Here is a 23,036-nt window from a genome sequence, read left to right on the forward strand (position 1 = left end):
AATCATGCCATCAGATTCGCTATCAGCTCATATTCAGCACATAGTTTCATCATCTGAGATGTTGTTTATCTTCTACTGGGAAAAAAAGATGATTTGTAATCATTGGACTGTTTATTTCATCTTTCTAAGAACTGGGTTGTTAATATTACTACTATACATATCAACAATGACAGGTGATCTGCAGCTTCTGTCATGATCAATCAATTAACCATTAAATCCACCATAAACCAACTGACCCGTGTGGAGCGTCTTATATCAAAGGATCTGAACTGGATCTACAACCACACCAAGACAGCTGAGCTTTTAAAAAGAATTTATGTTATTTAAAACCCACCTGCACATGCAGCACATCTTCCAGCTGGATTTCAGCTTTTTAACCAGCTCTAAACAGGACTAGGTCACACAAAGACCATTGCAGTCTATCCAGAAGGTGTTCAGAGACCATTGGTGGTTTGGTGAACCAAACCTGGCAACCTGAAGTCAATGTCAGGGTTCATCTGCAGTCAGACTGCAGACAAACCAGCACAGGAAGCACTGAGACGTGATTAAAGACACGAGAAGACTTGCTCCTGCAGTTACATGTGAGGTTTTAGTTGTACCAGGACCTGAGCTGACAGCCTGGCAACCAATCAGCTGATAGCAGCAGAAAGCATCCACAACAAGAAGATGAAAAAACTGAGCAGCATCCAGGACGTCTGCTCAGAACCAGAAATGTGTTTGTTGACCAACACAGGCATTCTCTCTGTCCTTTGTCAAAGCTTCAAGATCCTAAAGATCCTAAACCTGGATAAATAATGAAAGACAAACCCAAACATGGACTGAAGAGGGATTCAGACGTGACTAAAGGAGCTCGGATGGACTGTGATGTCTTCATATCCTACAGGCTGACATTTTACAGACTCAGAGGACATGAAGGGGGATGGACTCATTAGTTCTTGTTGCGTAATCAGTGTGATGAGCTCTGACAGGCAAACAGCAAGTTTCTCCGAAGGCTTTTCATCTGCTGCTATTTTAGGTTTGGTACTGAGTCACAGAAAGAGGGACTTATTGGTAAAGGTGGGTGAAAATCCTCCTCTCTACACCCGTCTGACTGACAGCCAATCACAGATCAATCAGATTCCTGTCAGTCTGCAGCTGTATGAACACGCCGGCTTCAGCCCACCACTAAGTCATTAGCCTGTTAGCTTCTGCTGTATGCTAACACGATGCCCACCTCCTCTTCCTCCTCTATCCAACACATTCTTCATCGTTTCCTTTTTCTACTAACGCACTCAGCGACAAGCAAGCAGAGGAGGGAGTTTAACGTGGTTATCAGCAGCTTGTCTAAAAGGAAGAAGCCACGCTTTCTGCCAGCTGATATTCCCAAAAACAGCATTCCAAAAACTTCCGTGGTGGTGTTATTTTCCCAGCATTACAGAAACATTCTCTAATATGTTTATTAGTGCATTCTTACTTAAGATGTCAATATTTACATAAAGAGTGTTAACAGTTGTATGTTGCACATTCTGCTTTTCATGAATATGGAGTTTATTTGTGAGCTAAAGTCTTTCCCTGTGGGAAAATCTTTATAACTCAAGTAGATGGTCATTACAGTTAAATAAACTATATTATTACCAATCCAATTCTGTAAATAGAGTGATTTGGTCCTTTTAGTGATGCATCCGTTGTTCTGGACGATAGGTGTATTATGTGAATAAATGCTTGTTGATGACATCTTAACTGGTAACCTGGAGATATTATAATTACATGACAGCAAGACCTCCAGCATTCCTGAATATGTTGTGTGGAATGAGAACCACAATGATTCTGGAGCTTTTAAGCTTCTGTCTGTTAACAAAGTTAAAATGTTATTAATTATGCTTCCATAAGAAGTTAACATGTTATTAATTATACTTCCATACGTAGTTAACATGTTAATATCGTTCGATACAAAGTTGACATGTTATTAATTATACTTCCATACAAAGTTAACATGTTATTAATTATACTTCCATACGAAGTTAACATGTTAATATCCTTCCATACAAAGTCGACATGTTATTAATTATACTTCCATACAAAGTTAACATGTTATTAATTATACTTCCATACGAAGTTAAAATGCTATAATTATACTTCCATACGAAGTTAACATGGTATTAATTATACTTCCATACGAAGTTAACATGTTAATATCCTTCCATACAAAGTTGACATGTTATTAATTATACTTCCATACAAAGTTAACATGTTATTAATTATACTTCCATACGAAGATAAAATGCTATATAATTATACTTCCATACAAAGTTGACATGTTATTAATTATACTTCCATACGAAGTTAAAATGTTATTAATTATACTTCCATACGAAGTTAAAATGTTATTAATTATACTTCCATACAAAGTTAACATGGTATTAATTATACTTCCATATGAAGTTAACACGTTATTAATTATACTTCCATACGAAGTTAAAATGTTATTAATTATACTTCCATACGAAGTTAACATGTTATTAATTATACTTCCATACGTAGTTAACATGTTGATATCCTTCCATACAAAGTTGACATGTTATTAATTACACTTCCATACAAAGTTAACATGCTATTAATTATACTTCCACACGAAATTAACATGTTAATATCCTTCCATACAAAGTTGACATGTTATTAATTATACTTCCATACAAAGTTAACATGTTATTAATTCTACTTCCATACAAAGTTAACATGTTATTAATTATACTTCCATACGAAGTTAACATGTTAAAATCCTTCCATACAAAGTTGACATGTTATTAATTATACTTCCATACGAAGTTAAAATGTTATTAATTATACTTCCATACAAAGTTAACATGGTATTAATTATACTTCCATATGAAGTTAACATGTTATTAATTATACTTCCATACGAAGTTAAAATGTTATTAATTATACTTCCATACAAAGTTGACATGTTATTAATTAGACTTCCATACAAAGTTAACATGTTATTAATTATACTTCCATATGATGTTAACATGTTAAAATCCTTACATACAAAGTTAAAATGTTATTAATTATACTTCCATACAAAGTTAACATGTTATTAATTATACTTCCATACAAAGTTAAAATGTTATTAATTATACTTCCATACGAAGTTAACATGTTATTAATTATACTTCCATACGAAGTTAAAATGTTATTAATTATACTTCCATACGAAGTTAACATGTTATTAATTATACTTCCATATGATGTTAAAATGTTATTAATTATACTTACATACAAAGTTAACATGTTATTAATTATACTTCCATACGAAGTTAAAATGTTATTAATTATACTTCCATACGAAGTTAACATGTTAAAATCCTTACATACAAAGTTAAAATGTTATTAATTATCCAGTTTTCCATTAGTAGCTGATCTTTATCAGGTTTAGGAATTAAAGTTATAACCCCTTGTTTCATACTTTCATGGACATTTCTTTTCTAACAAGGCATTCCTTAAATAATTCCAATAAAGGATTTACAATATTATCCGAAAAGTGTAAATAAAGTTGTACAGAGTCCGTTGTTGCCTGGGGATTTGCATTTTTGTTTTGTTTTTTTGGGATTGCCTCTGAAATTTCAGCTTCTGTGTTCGTTCTCCATTAGTTTTACACTCTTTTGAGGTAGTGGGTGTAAAATTTTTACTGATTCAATAAATCGATCACAATCATTGATATGAGAATTTTGCTCTGGACCCTTTAGCCATGTTAGTGTCTGCACCGTCTGTTTCCTCCTTTAGTCTTTTTTATTTCATTTCTTCATCCTCTGATAGATTTTCTTTCTTCATTAATGTGTTTAATTCATTCATGATACTGATTTCTTTAGCATCATTTTTATTTCTTTACTCCATCTCGTTGTTCCTTCTCTTCCCTCGAATTTAAACAATTTCCATCTATGTTTTCCTGTCTACAGAAAATAAAAATAGATTTTCTTTCTGTGCTGTATCGGATGCCTCTGACATTAAGGGAAAGTGTTTTTAAGGACCTAAAATTTAAGTCTGCCATGAAAGTTGTGAACTGGACGTCTGGTAAGATGACTAGGAACTTGTAAAGTTCTAGGATATATAAACACTTGTGGAAGATACTCTCAAGAGGGAAAACTGTAGGTGCTGATTACCATAAGTAAAACTCGTTAGACTTTTTTTTTAATAAATGAAGTTAGCTATTGTTTAAGCAGCCAGTGGTTGTTCCACCGTAAAAAGTACGTTTTTAACGTAAATTGCATAAAATTTAACATAAATGAGTCAATATAATATTAGATGACTTAGTAGGAACACCTTTTTAATGAAAAATGAGTTTCATAGAAAACTAAAAGAAGTTATTATTGATTATAAACATGTTACCTGATTAACCGGAGGTATTTCCAACATCATATTTGATTTAAATTAGTGTCGCGTTAAGCTTAAATTAGTTATGACTAACTGTAGACAGTAACACCGTACGCCGGACATGGTTGAAAGAGCTTGTTAATATGAAGCGACTTTCGTAGTGAACTCAGGGTATTTAGATCACCTTATTGATTCTTTCTTATGCAGGGTGTTGCACCGTCAGTGATGGCCATGGGAACAATCCATGTGGTCTTCTGTCCCTCGTTGAGGGATTGTTTGTTTCTGCGTTGTATCTCCATGTAGGTGGGATCTTCGGCCAGTCTGAGATTCCTTTTCTTCATCACATCAGCGTTGAGGGAAGCCCTCTATTTTTTGTGTGTGCATGGTGAATCATATGATGATGGGACGTGAGTTGTTTTCATCTCTTCGTCCAACTCTGCTCAGTATTTTTCACAGATCCAAGTCTATTTTTCCTCTAGAATGATCAGGGTGATTAAATCCAAACTTCCTTTCTTACATCTTCGTTACTATGCTCTGGGTGATTCAGCAGACAGAGTTTGAATGTTCCTCCGTCTCTTGTTTTTCTTAAAGTGCAGCAAACTGGTCGCCTAGCTTCTTCACAGTGTTGTTCATCTTTTTCACGGTGTCACCACAGTGTCAAACACTTTCTTCACGGTGTGATCCATCTTCTTCATGGTGTCGTCATGGTGTCGTCCACCTTCTTCACTGTGTCGTCATGGTGTCGTCCACCTTCTTCACTGTGTCGTCATGGTGTCGTCCACCTTCTTCACGGTGTCATCATGGTGTTATTCAGCTTCTACATGGTGTCGTCATGGTGTCATCCATCTTCTTCATGTTGTCGTCATGGTGTTATTCAGCTTCTACATGGTGTCGTCCATCTTCTTTATGGTGTCGTCATGGTGTCGTCCACCTTCTTCATGGTGTCGTCACGGTGTCGTCCACCTTCTGCATGTAGTCCTCATGGTGTTATTCAGCTTCTACATGGTGTCGTCATGGTGTCGTCCATCTTCTTCATGGTGTTGTCACGGTGTCGTCATGGTGTTATTCAGCTTCTACATGGTGTCGTCATGGTGTCGTCCATCTTCTTCATGGTGTCGTCATGGTGTCGTTCATCTTCTTCTTGGTGTTGTCACGGTGTCGTCACGGTGTGGCCCAGCTTCTTCATGGTGTCGTCACGGTGTTGTCGACCTTCTTCACGGTGTCGTCACGGTGTGGTCCACCTTCTTCACGGTGTCTTCACGGTTTCGTCCACCTTCTGCACGGTGTCCTCACGGTGTCTTTATGGTGTGGTCCAGCTTCTTCACGGTGTCTTCATGGTGTGGTCCAGCTTCTTCACTGTGTCGTCATGGTGTGGTCCAGCTTCTTCACGGTGTCGTCATGGTGTCGTCCACCTTCTGCACGGTGTCGTCACGGTGTCTTTATGGTGTGGTCCAGCTTCTTCACGGTGTTGTCATGGTGTCGTCCAGCTTCTTCATGGTGTCGTCACGGTGTCTTTATGGTGTGGTCCAGCTTCTTCACGGTGTCGTTATGGTGTGGTCCAGCTTCTTTACGGTGTCGTCATGGTGTCGTCCAGCTTCTTCACGGTGTTGTCATGGTGTCGTCCAGCTTCTTCATGGTGTCGTCACGGTGTGGTCCAGCTTCTTCAAGGTGTCGTCATGGTGTCGTCCAGCTTCTTCATGGTGTCGTCACGGTGTGGTCCAGCTTCTTCACGGTGTCGTTATGGTGTGGTCCAGCTTCTTTACGGTATCATCATGGTGTGGTCCAGCTTCTTTACGGTGTCGTCATGGTGTCGTCCAGCTTCTTCACGGTGTTGTCATTGTGTCGTCCAGCTTCTTCATGGTGTCGTCATGGTGTGGTCCAGCTTCTTCATGGTGTCGTTCATTGCTTTGCTCTGCAACATGTTCCTACTCGGCAATAATCTCAGTTTAGTTTTTATTCACCTTGGTTCAAATTTGGATAATCTTTCATTTAGCCCATCAATAGTTTTGAAGATGTCGTCCTTAGACACAGCTTCCTCGCCCACATCAGGAGATCTGGTGCAGACCGTCTTTAGGTTGGGGCTGTTGAGGGGTCTAGTGAAGAGGTTTGCATAAGCTTGGCAAGGATTTATCAGGCTCCAAGTCCATTACTTGTCTTCCCTTTTTTCTTGCCTCTTTTTTGGCCATGTTCTTGCGCTTGTCCTGTAGCCGCTAGATAAACTTTTCTTTACAAGCTAACAGGTCTCAATAGCGCAACATCGAAAAAACTGTTCTGTCTTTTTGGAGTAAAGTAGTCCTACTATCCCTGCGTAAAAGTCAAGTGCAATGGGTCACTTCTCAAAAAACAAACAACAAAAAACTTTGAGTCCATTTAAGTCATTTAAAATGTTTGTTACTTGTCAGAAATCCATGAGCTAACAGAAAAGCATCTACGCAGGTCACCATTTTGGTGACACTGCCACTGTCTGCAAAAAGAAACCGATTTGCATTGACATCTATAAAAAAAACAACAACTAATCTCTGGATTTGTGTCATGTTTAATTAGCAAATCTTTGTCCTAATTAGAGTAAAACCAGTATGCATTATTCTAAACAGACTCAGATAGCATCCACAACACCAGCTCCAATAAAGTTTGCACACTGTGTAAAATGTTGATAAAAACAGAATCTTATCAACCTATGTTTCATTACCAATAGAACATAACATATCAGATGTTTAAACTGAGACATTTTACCATTTTGTATAAAATATTTGTCCCATACGCACAGAGATTCCTTCTGATTCTCTGAGTCTTTTGAATATATTGTTCACTGTGGATAGTGAGATCTTCAAAGTCTGGATAAAATTGGAACAGGAGCAACAAAAGGCTGGAAAACTAACTGGTACAAAGCAGAAACACCTGGAGGAGCATTTGACAACTAATAAGGTTTAACTGGCAACAGGTCAGTAACATGACTGTATAAAAGGAGCATTTCAGAGAGGCAGAGTTACATTTTACACAGCATCCTGACTTCGTTGGTATTGGGGTTGATAGGGTTAGCTGCATCTTGTTTTGTTTTTTGTTTTTTTACATTTTTCAAACATTTTGTCAACCAAACAACTAATAAATTACTAGTTAATCTTTACCAATAGAATATTCAACAACCAAAATAAAGCGCTAGCAGTCTGTTGCCATCCGGTCCTGTTAGTGGACATCAGCTGTCAACGTTAAATCTGAACAGGACATTTAAACCAGACATGAAACAAGGTGGACACAAACAATAATTTAAACTAGTTTTTATTAGTTTGTTGAATTTTAGCGATCAAACGTTAGTCATCGGTCAGTACTGATATCTGGATTTATCAGTCAGATTTGATGCAGCCCTCTGTTTAAAGTCCCATTTTTATACATGAACACAGTAACTTTACTTGTTTTATTGGACGAAAACGGGCATTGTTGTCCAGTTTCAGAGATCAATCATCAGAGAATTAGTTGTGATAAATGATGAAGTGTTTTTTGAGGATTTCTACTCATGGCTGTGTTTCCTCTGGGTTTAAAAGCCAACTTTATGATGCTTCTTCTTTTTTATTTCTGAAAAATGATATTTTACAGAACACTGGCTGCAGCTTCTCTATCTGCATTAATAAACTGAACTTGGCAGACCCAGATGATGGACTTTGAGGCCCCTGAAGGTGTGGGGGCCCCACCATCACCCACTGCAGGCTCTGCATCCCGACCTCCATCCCTGGAGTGTGTTACCAATATTAATACACATCACATTACATCACACACACGTTCAATAAGCAGCAAGCCTTCCCACAATCCTCCTTGGTCGGACCCTCCACCCCCAACACACACCATCACACATGCTCGCGCCCCGCTGGACACGGGGATGCTGACACACACACACACACACACACACACACACACACACACACACACACACACACACTGTAGCATATAGAGCACACACACCAACCCCGTCAATGGGCGGATGTTGAGGCATCATGGCGACAGCAGCTCCCTCTACACACACACACCATCACACACGCGCTCACTCACTCACACCCATACCTGCCGTGGTCAAGCCGTCCGGGCCCGCTTCTCCTCCTCCATCCGCCGGATTCATCCTTCCTCCTCCTCCTCCTCCTCCTCCTGGCGCAGCTCCGCCGCCTCCCTCCTCCTCCTCCTCCTCGCGCTCTCTCCTCCGTTATGTGCCGTCGGTTGCTCCGCTCCTCGCGCTCCCTCCCAGCCTACCTGTCCATCCCGGAGCTTCACATCAGATCGGGTCGGTCCAGCAGGCTCCGTCGGGCGGTGCACCGTCGGATGTGTTCCGTCCCCCCCGATACCGACCAGGCCGTCACTGCTGCATCCTCCTCAGCTCAGCCTCGAACGTCCGTCCTCCTCTTCCTCCTCCTCCTCCTCCTCCTCCGCTGCTGCTGCTGCTCTTACGTTACCGTGATCCCGCGCGGCATCGCATCACATCACGTCACCGTTACTGCTGCCGTTTCCGTTACTGACCTCCGGTAGCGTTACACAGCTAGGGTGTCCCCCCCCCCAGTCCCCCGTCCGTCTCTCCTGCTGCCGGTCCGGCCCCGCGCGCGGTCCGCCGCTCAGTGTGTCAGCACGCAGGCGCACCGGAGACGGAGGGGCGCTGTGCACGAGAGCTGCAGCAGCTGCTGCACCGACAGCACACACACAAAACACCCGCCTCCCCCCGTTACTACAACGCTACTAATGCTACCCATACCATTACTATCAGCGTGACGAGTCTGACGTCACGGATAGCCTATATATATGATATAGACTGTTATCTTATTTATTTATAATATAATATAATATAATATTATATTATATTATATTATATTATATACAAAAGTACACATTTATATTCTGTTATTTTTTATTTTGTTTTGTTTTATTCCTAACACATTTTCTTATATTAGAATAAATTAAATTAAATCTGATGATAGAAGATCATTAATTGTGTATTTTTAGAGGTGCAGTCTTATTTGTTTTCTTTTTAAAGAGAAGATGAATGAAAGCAAAGGAAATAAAACCCTGAATCAACATCAGACCGTGTGTAGAAACCAGAAGCTGGAGAACAGCAGTAAAGACAGTTGATGCAGAGTTGAGTGAATGAAGCTGCTGCGGTTTCATTGTCTCAGCTGAGGCTGCAGCGCCACCCACAGGCAGCCTGTACTGTACTGTACTGCAGCCTGGATGCACGACAGCCTTCTTCTCTTTTCATTAAGAATAGTTTCATATCATCTTTGGTCCTTGGGTCCTTCGCTCTGGCCGCCCTGGATGATCAGCGCCTTCTTTTTGTTGACTTCCTCCTTTTTCTGTTCTCTCTGCTCTGGTCGAGCAAGATTACCTAGACTCCATAATTCAAAGTAAATAAATGAAACAGCTTATTAAGAGGATAAGCTGGTTCGTCATTCCCCTTTGTTCTGCACAACACAGCAGCCAGACCATCACCAGTTAAAAAAAAGGGAAATATTTTCATTAGATTTGAAATATCCTATTTAAAAATATCATTTTGGAAACAAGTGAATATTTATTATGTAAAGAATTAAATAAAATAGTTATATAAAATATAAACGGTTGCATCTTTTTACCTTTAGAAATAGATTATTTTAATGCTTTACATTAGTCAAATTTATAAAGAATGATGTGGCGCCGCAGGGAGAGGGTCACTGGTTCGATCCTCGGCTGGGGGGTTCGAACAGTGTCCTCCAGGAGTTCTCCCCGTGTATGCATGGGTTCTCTCCGGGTACTCCGGCCTAGGTTAGGTAACCGGTTACTCTAAACCTTCCCTGGGAGTGAGTGTGAGCAGCCGTTTGTCCCGCTGTGTTGGCCACCTGTCCAGGTGTACCCGCCTCTCGCTTGGGACGGGCTCCAGCTTCCCCGTGACCCTTCATTGGTATTCATTCATGCTGTGATCTACTAAACCTGTTCAACACAGTTCATAAGGGTTTAGCTTTATTCTCCAACGCAGTCTGAACCCTCTGATACAAACTTTCTGGACTTTCAGGATAAAATGAAGGTCCAGATCAGTCTCTCAGGTCCTGGTTCAGGTCTCTGCTGGATTTGTTCATCACTTTCAGATCCTGTTCATCTGTTGTATAGTTTTTCCTTAATCACAGCCAGGATTCATTCACAGAATCACAACAAAATCAGAGTTAAGAGTTCGATCAAACTTTACTTATGAAGCGCTTTTCATGCCAAAGCAACGCGACGGGCTGTACATAATAAAACTATTTAATTTATTTACATATTTAAATAAAACGATCCTTCACACAGCAAAGTAATTTAAAAACAGCTCATTCTCTTTTCTACACTGTCACACACACACGCGTGCGCACAAAGGACATGCACGTATAATGCATAGGATCCACGAGCCCCCAATCCCAAACCGAAAACTTGAGCACTCGCCCTGAGCCCCTGATGACTAAATGACATCACCTGCATGAGGAGTCGAGGGTGACAGGCCACAAGGGCTCGAAATGCTTTAAATAGGATTGGGACAGCACTTTGAGACCTGCACTGCAAGGAGAGAGACGCCAAAACGAGAGGATTACAATTCTTTAAAAAAAAAAAAAAATGACAGAAGAGAAGTTGCTGCAGCGACGATTTGTCTGTAAGTATAAAACACTGCAGCCATGATTTATTGTCATGAATGTCTGAAAGAATGTGGCTAATAACAACGTAATATCTCCATCAACAGGGTCTGAAGACCAAACCAAAAAATTAATTTGTCTCAGGATAAAACATGAAGCGCTATTTACGGGCTTCCGCAACGCGTCCTTACAAGGATTTGAGTAAGTGTTGAGTTCTTGTAATCCATATAAAAGTAAATGGGCTGAAAACAATAGAAAACCAGTGTTGATGAGCAGCATTTGTGTCTGTGTGCGTATGTGTATAGTGTTATCATTGCAGAAATGGGTCTGCAGAAGGTTGTGACCCCCAGCCAGGCTGCAAAGAAATGGGAAAACTTAAAGAAGAAATATAGGGTTAACCTGTTTAATGTTTATGCACATGGGTTGCTGGGTAACGACCCAGCGCCACAATACTGAAGAACATGTTTCACACGTCGGCTTCTCTCGGTAAACTCCGTGTTTCACGTGACATCGCAGTGATTTATGGGTAATTCCTTAGCGAAAGTTGGCATCGATGCTGACTTATGGAAAGGGGGCAGAAAGGGCTCAAAAATGTCCGCCATCATCCCTTGATCACTCACACAATTCCAATTGGAATACCACTGAACCCTCGAGCCCCTCGCGGGAGCGCGCCCGTGAGTGCAGGAGTGCTCAAGTGTTCCATTTGGGATTCGACCGAGGTGTGCGCCCCGTCGCATATTAATGACGTCACGTTACCGTAGAAACACACGAGCGTCGAGCTCCTCTCAGCGTGCTAAGGTTAATCGCTTCAGCTAGTAGGGAAATATTTGCTGCTGAACAGCGTTTCATATCAGTTTTTGGAGGTAAATGAAGTTACCTGCAGTTTTACTTGTTGTAAGGTGATTCTTTGAAGGTTTGTTTTATTTTAACCTAAGATGACTAACAAGTCTGCTGCTAGGTGGTTACGGGCTCAGACAAGCTAACAGGTGTTACACAGATATCTGTGACCCATCATAACATGTGACTTTAGTCATCTTCCTCTGGCAGGGGTCACCAACCCCGGAGCCCCGATCTTCGGGTTTTTAGCTACTGAGTTGACACAAGCTGTGTCCCAATTCAGGGTCTGCACACTTCGAAGTGCGCAGACTACGTAGGCTACAGAGTGTCCTCCGTAGTCTACACACTTCAAAGTCTGCTTAAGGTTGGTGAAATGGGACAGCCTACCTAGTCTACAGGAATTTCCCATAGCAACAACACAGGACGTTTAATCACTTAAACCTCAGAAATTACTCGTAGGAAACGTCAGTAGACGCTGAACACGGAGCGGCAACACCGACAGTTTAAAAAAAAAAAAAAAAAAAAACGGTTTGAGGCTCTGTTGTTTTCCAGCCAGTACACACTTCATTAACCCCTTAAAAGTAACTGAATATCAGATATTACCGAATTTTAATGTCACCATTTAACAAACATGCTTTAAATGTACTTGATTTTGTAACGTTTATACTAAAGTGTAGTTAAAAAAACGAACTTTTTTTAAAATAAAACTTTATTTAAACTTAATACGACTCTTCTGAGGTTGCTGATTCGCCACCGTCCTGTGCGCAACGAATTGTGGGAGAAAAGAGGCCGCGAAGGATGCATCACCAGCATCCTTCGTTTGAGGCCAAACGAAGTGCGGATTCGGAGGGTGGATTCGGAGGGTCCTCCAAATTCTGTGAATTGCGACAGTACTTCGCGCACCGCGATGACGTATGTGGCCGACGAATCCGCACTTCGAAGTGTGCAGACCCTGAATTGGGACACACCTACAGTTAGCTTTATTACAGCACTGATGGTGACTGATGGCGTTTCTGTTTGCTAGCTACAGACCCAGCTGACTTTCATCTGCTGTAATAAACCAACAGAACATCACTCAGCTTAATGTAGTTTACTCAGTTCTGGTTCAGACTGGTTCTGATTCTGGTTTCAGACTGATTCTGGTTCTGGTTCAGACTGGTTCTGATTCTGGTGTCAGACTGATTTTGGTTCTGGTTTAGACTGGTTCTGATTCTGGTTTCAGACTGATTCTGGTTTTGGTTCTGACTGGTTCTGGTTCAGACTGGTTCTGGTGTCAGATTGATTTTGGTTCTGGTTCAGACTGGTTCTGGTGTCAGACTGATTCTGGTTCTGGTTCAGACTGGTTCTGGTTTCAGACTGCAGTGTTGCCTTCATCAGCTGATCAGTTTGTTTCTCAACTTGCATAAAAAATCATTCAAAACCCTGTTTTTTTAATCGTGTCTACTTTATAGATGTAATTTCTACTTTTGTTTTAGATAATTGATTTTCAAACATCAAATATTTTGAATCTCTTATTTATAGTTTAAATTTCTAGAAATATTTTGAATAGATTTTAAAGTCAGTTTTACATTTTATTTCCTTATTTAATAGAGTAAAATTTAATGTTCTGTTATAATTATAATGTTTCAGGAATTTGTTTTACTAAAATAAACTAACCTGAAATACTTATATTAATTAATAGAAATTAAATACTTCTATCAAGTTTAATTAACATGATATAAATATGAGACATTCATATTATCTTGAAATATAATACAAATGATAATAAATCTTTTCTATAATATTGAAATAATGTTATATACATTCCATTTAAATAATACAAATTATGATTAAATACATCATAAATGATCAAATTTTATAGCAATATTCATTAAATATTTTTTTCCTGTTTCAGTACGCTGTAAACATTAATATTTATTTAGAAAACTGAATATTTTCTGTGACTTTAAGGATAAAAGTGAGAACATGTATGTTGTAGATAGCAGCGGTGGTAGGTTCACCTGCGTACCTGTGGGTTCAGGTGATGGAGCTGGTGGAGGAGCAGGAAGCTCTGATATCAGAACTGAAGAGGAAGCTGGAGGATGAAGACCTGAACCCGCATCAGAAGATGGTCCTGCTGAACGCTGGTTTAAACGGTGAGTCTGCTGGTTTCTGTGAGAACGGTGGAGGTTTCCAGGTTCAGGACGTCCTTCTGTCCTCTCAGAGCTTCTGGACTCGGCGGACATCCAGACAGACGGCGGCGCGTTGACTCGAGTCAAGTCTCGGCTGTATGACAGCGGCATCCTGCGTCAGTGCGTCCTCCTGCTGTCGCTGCATCCCAGCAGGCTACGAGGCAGCTGGAGCGCCGCCACCACCCTCGCCCACCTCACCAGGTACACCACCCTAACACATGAGGATTTAAATAAGTCCCAGCTAACCCTGTCTGACATGGTGGCCCTCACACTGCCCCTTTAACCTGTTTGAGGAGGTGAAAACGATCACCAGACATGGGTTGAAGTGCACGTAACCTTCTATTTGGGCAAGCTGAGCTTCTTGGTATAGTTCTGCATCACTTTTAAACATGTTAACCTTGTGGTAAGTTTAAATAAATAATATTTTAGATCATTTTTAGATTCATTTCGTACATGCCTGTAGAAACAACGTTTTATTGTCTCTTGCCTCAGGGCAACACTGTGCAGGTGCACTTTGTTCAGATAATGTCATTCTACAGTTTGGATATGTGCTCAGATAAAAACCATTTTTTAACTTTACCAGTGACTAACACTTACAGGAGATGGACTCAGAAACATTTAATAAGGTTAAAGACAGAGAGAATATACCTGCTTCTAATCACGCATGTGCAGGTTTATCAACGCTGCTTCTTGTATTTTGTGTTTATTTGAAGCCAGAAATTTCCCCTAGACATACCCCAAGATGCAGTATGTCAGTAACCAGTAGGGGGCAGTGTAGAGACCAGTTTGACCAGATGAAAGGTTACAGGGTCGACAGCAGTGAAAACGAAGGGACATTTAGAAGACCGGACCATTGCTGTTGTTTTTCTCTGCCATTGTCGCCAAATGAACCAAACACTCACCTCCTCTGTTGTCACCATGGTTACTGTGTCTCCTACATCCTACAAACTCAGCAACTCTGTGTGGTCTGAGTTCTCTAATGTGCCCCCTGGTGGAGTCCTCCAGTAAAAAATATCTAACAAGTACACTCTGGATGGAGATTGGGGTTAAATAACTAGTTTCCAGCTAAAACTTTATCATCCTGCAGGAATCATCCAATAGGAAGCTCCAACCTGCTAGTTTAGGTAAATCCTGGTGGCCCCTGCTTTTTGGCCAGGTAGTGTATTTTAAACTTTATCAAAAACAGTCAGTAAATGAGTGTTTGGTGCCTTATTTCTTTGTTGTAAAGATGCTTCTTGGTAATAAATCTACCTTTGAAAAGTCTGATGATTTTCCTTTCCCTCATGTTTGTAAAGAAAGATGGAGGTTGTGTCCATGACATGACTCCAGTTTGGTGCGGTTTATTGAATTGGATGATTGAAGTTGAAGAAACCAGAGATGTGGGTAGTTTAACAGTCTTCATTGGACAAACCGGAACCCTGTAGCATGTGGAAGAACCAAACCAGCAGCAGCCTGTAAAACTTTGTTATTGTATCTGTCTCCAGTTCCTGCTGTGTCGGGCTGGAACCCGGCGGCCGTTCCTCAGCCTTCTTCAGCCTGTTCCTGCCGTCGGTCATGGATGCTCTGCTGTTGTTGGCCAGCCAGCTGATGAGCCGAGGAGGCGAGGTGAGGAGCAGCGCTCGGTAAATGTTGCTTTCGAGCTGCAGACCAACGCAGGATGTAACTCTTCTGTTTCTTAGTGCGTCTCTCTCTTCAGGATGGTGATGGATGCCGTCGGCTTGCTGCTCACTGCCCACACTCAGCTCACCACTCAGGGTCAGTTTACACACACATTTACACACACACACCTGTTACCTGATTCATTTCAGGCAGAAACCTGATTGAATTTGTTTTTAATTCCATTCTTCCTCAAATACTCACCACATTTGGATCTATCTGCCACAAAACCAGCCCCAAATCAGTCCCAAACCAGTCCTAAACCAGTCCCAAACCAGCCCCAAACCAGTCCTAAGCCATTCTCAAACTAGTCCTAAACCAGCCCCAAACCAGTCCCAAACCAGCCCCAAATCAGTCCCAAACCAGTCCTAAACCAGCCCCAAACCAGTCCCAAACCAGTCCTAAGCCAGTCCCAAACTAGTCCTAAACGGTCCTAAACTAGCCCCAAACCAGTCCTAAACCAGCCCCAAACCAGTCCTAAACCAGACCTAGACCAGTCCCAAACTACTACCAAACTACTCCTAAACTAGCCCCAAACAGTCCCAAACCAGTCCCAAACTAGTCCCAAACTAGTCCTAAACAGTCCCAAACCAGCCCCAAATTAGTCCTAAACAGTTCCAAACCAGCCCCAAACTAGTCCCAAACTAGTCCAGTCCCAAACTAACCCTAAAGCAGCCCTAAACCAGTCCCAAACTAGTACCAAACTACTCCTAAACTAGCCCCAAACAGTCCCAAACCAGTCCCAAACTAGTGCCAAACCAGTCCCAAACTACTCCTAAAGTAGCCCTAAACCAGTCCCAAACCAGTCCCAAACCAGTCCCAAACTAGTCCCAAACTAGTCCTAAACAGTCCCAAACCAGCCCCAAATTAGTCCTAAACAGTTCCAAACCAGCCCCAAACTAGTCCCAAACTAGTCCAGTCCCAAACTAACCCTAAAGCAGCCCTAAACCAGTCCCAAACTAGTACCAAACTACTCCTAAACTAGCCCCAAACAGTCCCAAACCAGTCCCAAATCAGTCCCAAACCAGTCCTAAACCAGTCCCAAACCAGCCCCAAACCAGTCCTAAGCCATTCTCAAACTAGTCCTAAACCAGCCCTAAACCAGCCCCAAACCAGCCCCAAATCAGTCCCAAACCAGTCCTAAACCAGTCCCAAACCAGCCCCAAACCAGTCCTAAGCCATTCTCAAACTAGTCCTAAACCAGCCCCAAACCAGTCCCAAACCAGCCCTAAACCAGTCCCAAACTAGTACCAAACTATTCTTAAACTAGCCCCAAATTGTCCCAAACCAGTCCCAAACTAGTGCCAAACTAGTCCTAAACCAGTCCTAAACCAGTCCCAAACCAGCCCCAAACCAGTCCCAAACCTGTCCTAAACCAGTCCTAAGCCAGTCACAAACCAGTCCCAAACTAGTACCAAACTACTCCTAAACTAGCGCTAAACCAGCCCCAAACTAGTCCTAAACAGTCCCAAACCAGCCCCAAACCAGTCCCAAACCAGTCCCAAACCTGTCCTAAACCAGTCCTAAGCCAGTCACAAACCAGTCCCAAACTAGTACCAAACTACTCCTAAACTAGCCCTAAACCAGCCCCAAACTAGTCCTAAATAGTCCCAAACCAGCCCCAAACCAGTCCCAAACCTGTCCTAAACCAGTCCTAAGCCAGTCCCAAACTAGTAACAAGCTACTTCTAAACTAGCCCCAAACAGTCCCAAACCAGCCCCAAACCAGTCCCAAACCAGTCCTAAACTAGTCCCAAACCAGTCCAAAACTACTACTAAACTACTCCTAAACTACCCCCAAACAGTCCCAAACCAGTCCCAAACCGGTCCCAAACTAGTCCCAAACAAGTCCTAAACAGTCCCAAACCAGCCCCAAATTAGTCCTAAACAGTTCCAAACCAGTACCATACTAATCGTAAACAGTCCTAAACCAGTCCCAAACCAGTCCCCATGATTGGCATTACTACCAGTTTCCTTCATGTCATTGCAGTCCTCAACTCTGTCCACTACGAGCGTATCCAGATGTGTGAAGACGCCACCGTGTCCCTGCGCTGTATCCAGATGTGGACTCAGACCTGCGCAGCCAGCAGGTTGCCGACTACATGTTGATCCTCCTCTTTCTTTACATCGCATAAACACCATTATGAACTTGAACACAGAACTTGTGATGATGACGAGTAGAACTGATTTCCTGTGCATCCTGTTAAAACGCTGCTGTCATTCATAGTTCGTCTCCAGATGTTTAACAAACACATAAATGATGATGATGATTCTGTTTTCAGGACCTTCCTCTCCAGCCTGAGTGACGACTCCGTCCTGCTGCTGCTCAACGAGGCAATCGGCCAGTTAGCGTTCAGCTCTGACTCTGCGGTGGGCGTGGCCTCTGTCAGACTGATGCTCATCATGGCCAGTCAGCTGGGGCTCCGCCTCCGGCCCCTCCTCCTCAGCTTCAGAGGTTAGAGGTCACACATGTTGACCTGCAGCAGATGAGATGTTCAGTCACATGATCGGGAAGATGAGCGGTGTCTCTGTCTTGCGCAGGCCTGGACCACCTACTGGACAAAGACTGGAGGGGGCGGGGCTTTGATCAGGATGTGGATCAGCTGATTTCACTTGTCCAATCAGGAGAGGAGACGAGCCGGGCTGAGGTCTGTAGGGAACTTCTTTCCTCCGAACTTAAAGATTTCTAAAAGTTTTATTATTATGATTATTATTAACATAAAAAAAAGTTTATTTTTTATTTATAATTATTTTAATTTTGTATAAAAAAAACTTTAGAAAGGGACTAATTTCTCTTTTATTAGGTCTTTGTTTATTTCAAGTTTTACTTCAGCTTAAAAAATTTATATTTTTCTGTCATTTACAGTTTTTTTATAAACATTAAAAAGTGATTTGCTCGTCAGCATTTTAACAATGTTTTTGCTTAATTTCTCTCAGCACAAATGAAACAGAAATAACGGAACATCTCAGACATAAATGTTGCAGAAACTTTATGGTCTAATTAATTCTACGTATTTGCACCAAGCTGAGTTTTTATTAACATCAGTCAGCGTTTACAGACCCGGGTTTTCATCGCTCCTCTTCACATCAGGCCCTTTATAATCCCTCTGCAGGCCAGCTGGATCAGGGATACAGCTGATTAGCATGCTACTGCTACCTTCTCAGTAACTGATAGGTTTATTTATCTCAGTGAAGGTGTGGTTAAGATGAGGTTTGGTGATCCAGAAGTCGTCACCGTGCTTCATCTCTGAGCTTCTGGAAAGTAAAACCTCAAACAGACGTGACTGGAACTGGTCCATGTGAAAGCCGTCGGACCTCAGAGCGGTTCAGTACCAGGTCTTCTTAGATTAGAGAACCTTTACAAAGCTCTCCATGACTTTATGAACACCTTCCATGACCGAGTCCATGACAACTGCCAGCTCAGACCTCTGGTCTTCGGCAGCATGCAGCTAATCCAGACCCCCTGCAGACCTCTGTCCTGTACAGACGCCATTCGTCCACTTTTTAAAGCAAACTCAGCTTTGTACACAGGGCACACGCTGGTAATCCAAGGCCGCTGTGGCATCGAAATCCCAGCTTCAGATGAGCTGTGTGAATATTTTCAGGTCTTTTCTCATCTCAGCTGCTACACCAGCAGCAGGTGCTGCCTCACCACGTCCATTTTACTTCCTGCCGTGAAGAGCGTGTCTAACCTGGACCGCTCGGGTTGCATCGGTCGCAGGGACGTACCAGGCCGAAGCAGGGTTAGATTAGTTTTACGTGTAGAATTCTTCCTGGATTGTACTTTTATTTTTTAAAGAAATCAGTAGCTTTTTCAGTTTGAAATGTTCTTTATTGTGGGTCAAGGTTATCCTGGACTATCATGTTATTATACATCTTTATTTTTGTAGAAAAAAAAAAAAACATTTAGAAAAGAAATTTAAATTTCCACTTGGAAGTGATTTCAATATGAAATCAGTTCATATATTTAAGGAAAAGTGTGTGTGTGTGTGTGTGTGTGTGTGTGTGTGTAGGTGAGAGGTGAGCGTGTGCGGGCGGCCTGCGTGATCCAGGCAGCCTGGAGGTCGTATCGGACCCGACGGCGGGTGAAGAGCCTGAACCGAGCCGTCAGTGTGCTGCAGAGGAGATATAGGTCAAGCTGCTTCCTGTTGATGGTTGCCATGGCTACAAACCAGCTGGGACATGAAACAATGACAGTTTATCTTTCCCACTTCTCCTGCCTCTTCATCCTCTTCTACCTCCTTCCCTCTCCACTTTGATCCTCTGTCAGGACTCGAAGGAGGCAGGAGCAGCAGCGGAGGGAGGCGCAGCAGTGGGAGGAGGAGCTCCAGTACCAGGTACAAGATGCTCGCTTTAACCAACATCTTCATTCAGAGAAATGAAAGATTGTAGCTTTAAAAGCAAGACGAAGGCGATTTTCAGGCCAGTGCTGTGTGTAAATCAAGCCATGTGTGTGTGGTGTGTGTTGTAGGTGTGTGTGAGGCGGCAGCAGGCGAGGAGGCAGTTCCACCAGAAACAGAGACGACAGCTGCAGCTGCTTCCTCCTGGTGATCAGCTTCAGTCTGTAGCTTCATCTGCAGGAGCCTCCAGCACCGAGCTGAGCCGCTCATACCGGGTGTGTGTGTGTGTGTGTTCAGAGCAGGCGCAGGCTTACCTCCAGGAGTGTGAACGGCGAGCAGCTCTGGTCATCCAGAGCTTCTGGAGAGGCTTCAGAGAGAGACGACGCTACAACACACTGCAACACACACTCCGAGAGTCACACACTCAGCAGCAGGCTGCCAGGACACTGCAGAGAGCGGTACACACACACACACACACAAACACACGCTATCTCTCTATCCGTCCGTCCTGATAATGAAAACATTTCTGTAAAATAAGCATAATTACAGTATTAATAAAAAATAATACATGAAAATAATAATAAAGCAGAAGAAAAACAAAAAATAATTATTTAAAATAAATTAAATAGTTTAAAAACATGAATATTTTATTTAATAATGAAAAAAAGTATGATTTGTAGTAGAAGATATTGTACTCATGAGAAAACTCATGAAACTGGTTAATTTATTTCCTCTAAACGTCTTTTCTGTTGATGTTTTGTGTTACTGTCTTATAAACTTATTACACCACACACACACTCCCCCTGTCTGCTCTGTCAGGTCCGCCACTTCCTAGAGAAGCGTCGCTCAGCCAAGGCTCCGCCCCCCAGCGCGCTCTGGATTGGACAGGAAGGTTTGACAGACAGTCGGAGGGTGGAGCTAAAACAACAGGTGGAGGAGTACATCGCTTTGCATCGGGTGAGGAGCGTCACACCACCGTCGCCTGTTTGATACGCTGCATCACTGACGTGTGTGTTCCTGTGCGTGCAGTCGCTCCGTGTGTCTCCTGAGGAGTGTGCGTCCCTCCATGAGGAGGTGCAGCAGCTGCTGCAGGCAGAGCTGCAGGGAGGAGCGCAGCAGAGGAGGGAGGAGCAACGGGTGGAGGCACTGCTGGCTCACATGCACACACAGCTGGAGCGGCTGCGAGGTAGCTGGGTCAGGCTCAGTTTTTGGCAGGTTTGACGCGTGATGGGAGTTAAAATGGGATCCTGTTGATCTGACTGGTTGAAGCAGGTTTCTGCTGCCTTTCCTTTTCTGAACTGTTTCTATGGAGGACCTCCCAGGTGGTTTGGTGGATCAACCAGTCAGGAAACTGGTTTTCTCCAGAAAGAGCCCCACTGAGAGCTGGACATGGATTAACTGGCCAAACAGCACAGGAACCAGAGTTCTTAGCTGGATGTTTTGACACCTTTGTCAGCTGTTTTTGTTATTAATGACCATATTGTTCCCACAGATGCCCCGCCCCTCTCTGCTGCCACGGTAACAGATGCAGAGCTCTTCTTGAGCCCGTCGGGGTCTGTTGCCTCCCGAGCCCGTGACGCACACAATGCCATGCTGCAGGCGAGCCGGCTGCCCTGGTGGAGGATGCTGGGAGAGCTGGACGCAGGCGCCACGTCGGGCCCCGCGCACCTGCAAGAGCTGGAGACGGAGCTAGGAGGGCTGTACATCCGCGGGGCAGCCGAGGGACCGAAGCTTTAACCTGAAGTCACCTTCACATCACAGACGTAGCTTTTATTTTAAAGACAGTAAATAAAGACAGATCATTTCTCACCTTAAACCTGACATCGCCCTCCTCCATGAACCCACCTGTCCCTCACACCTTAACGGATGTAATAAAATGTTTCACGCTTTCTTTGTTCCACCTGAACCTGCTCGTTTTCACTGATCATGTGAAAATAAGGGACGATGTTTAACCCGTTATTACAGTTTAAACCTTTGTTTGGCTGAGCCACAGCAAACATCTCCAGCGTACGGAGATGTAGTTCTGACTGGTCAGGACTGTGAACGCATCATGACAGCATGAGGAGAGGACTCCGCGGTCTTCCTGCCTACGCTAGAGTTTCTCCTGGTAAAGTCCTCCTCTCGTCATGAATACCACCCCATTCCAAAAACGCTGTCAGACGTGAATAAAAACAATTTATTTGGCCTCATTCACAAATCTGACATTTGTTCTTAAGTGAAATTGTTCGTGGATTTTTCTCCTTGTTTGGTGAACACCAGTCTCTCATAACTTGAAATGCTGGAACAACTGGTCCGAATTTGCAGGTAAACACCCCAGAAAATCCCAGAAAGGTCATGAAACTTACAGGCTGTGTGCAGACAGATGGTGGAGATACAGGCCAGGAAAAGAACATGACCAACGAATGAATGAAAACAAAAAGATGGAACCCGATTGTCCTCATTCTTAGAGAGAGAACTTCAGATCATAGAAAAGCAGCTTTAAGGCCAAACGAGTCATTGATACCTGGACACGGTGTGGTCCATGAACGCATCAAGACCAACATCCTAGTGGTCTGCTTATTCCAGTTCAGGGCCACAGGGAATCTGGAGTCTATCCCAGCAATTAGCAGGTGAGAGGCAGGTACACCTGGACAGGTCTCCAGTCCATCGCAGGTCCAGCACAGAGACACAAACAGCTGCTCACGCTCTAGCATGATCTTGATTTCCTAATGTAAATATTTTTAATGGAATCATTGTAATAAAAATCCACTGCTGTAGTAAATCTTAACGATTAAAGAGCAGATCCAGGAGGTGGATCTGGAGTCTAGGGTAACTTGGACATTCCTGGTGTGAATGTGGTTAAAGGAATCGATCTGGTGTTCATTCTATTAATCTCATATTTTTAGGAAGACTTGAGATATAATTGAATCTCGACTCGAACTTGTTCCTGAATGAATGTAAAGAATGAAAAATAGTTGATTTTTCCCCTGAGGGAAGCTGCTACGTCAGGACAAAGTCTGCAACATCTCACTGTTATTTTAGAATCACAAAATGTTCGATCATTCCTAAAAGTTATTTTAAAAATCTGACCAAACATTGCTG

General features: G+C 42.7%; 2 protein-coding genes across 4 annotated transcripts in view; one reads left to right on the plus strand and one right to left on the minus strand.

Annotated features, from left to right (window-relative positions):
- Nucleotides 1-8,474, minus strand: part of LOC121635531 (kalirin-like) — a 56,252-nt gene extending 47,778 nt beyond the window's left edge. Inside the window, exon 1 of the mRNA XM_041978733.1 lies at nucleotides 8,404-8,474. Within this exon, the coding sequence (XP_041834667.1) occupies nucleotides 8,404-8,458 (55 nt within the window). The 5' untranslated portion in view covers nucleotides 8,459-8,474. The remainder of the gene's footprint in view (nucleotides 1-8,403) is intronic.
- Nucleotides 8,475-11,722: 3,248 nt separating this feature from the next.
- LOC121635550 (IQ calmodulin-binding motif-containing protein 1-like) lies at nucleotides 11,723-22,131 on the plus strand. 3 transcript variants are annotated; one of them, XM_041978780.1, is made up of 15 exons: nucleotides 11,723-11,815; nucleotides 13,768-13,924; nucleotides 13,993-14,161; nucleotides 15,445-15,582; nucleotides 15,657-15,715; nucleotides 17,606-17,705; nucleotides 17,898-18,070; nucleotides 18,157-18,263; nucleotides 19,629-19,747; nucleotides 19,886-19,952; nucleotides 20,087-20,162; nucleotides 20,253-20,413; nucleotides 20,775-20,912; nucleotides 20,985-21,141; nucleotides 21,448-22,131. In XM_041978780.1, exons 2-15 carry the CDS (start codon nucleotides 13,813-13,815, stop codon nucleotides 21,690-21,692), a joined length of 1,821 nt encoding a protein of 606 aa, XP_041834714.1. In that variant the 5' UTR covers nucleotides 11,723-11,815; nucleotides 13,768-13,812; the 3' UTR covers nucleotides 21,693-22,131. The 3 variants fall into 3 exon arrangements, with proteins under 3 accessions (XP_041834714.1, XP_041834712.1, XP_041834713.1); XM_041978778.1 differs by having other exon boundaries at nucleotides 15,445-15,565; nucleotides 15,640-15,715; XM_041978779.1 differs by having other exon boundaries at nucleotides 13,810-13,924; nucleotides 15,445-15,565; nucleotides 15,640-15,715.
- The last annotated feature ends 905 nt before the right edge of the window (nucleotides 22,132-23,036 follow it).

This window comes from Melanotaenia boesemani, chromosome 24 (genome assembly GCF_017639745.1).
Source record: "Melanotaenia boesemani isolate fMelBoe1 chromosome 24, fMelBoe1.pri, whole genome shotgun sequence".
Taxonomy (NCBI): Eukaryota; Metazoa; Chordata; class Actinopteri; order Atheriniformes; family Melanotaeniidae; genus Melanotaenia; species Melanotaenia boesemani.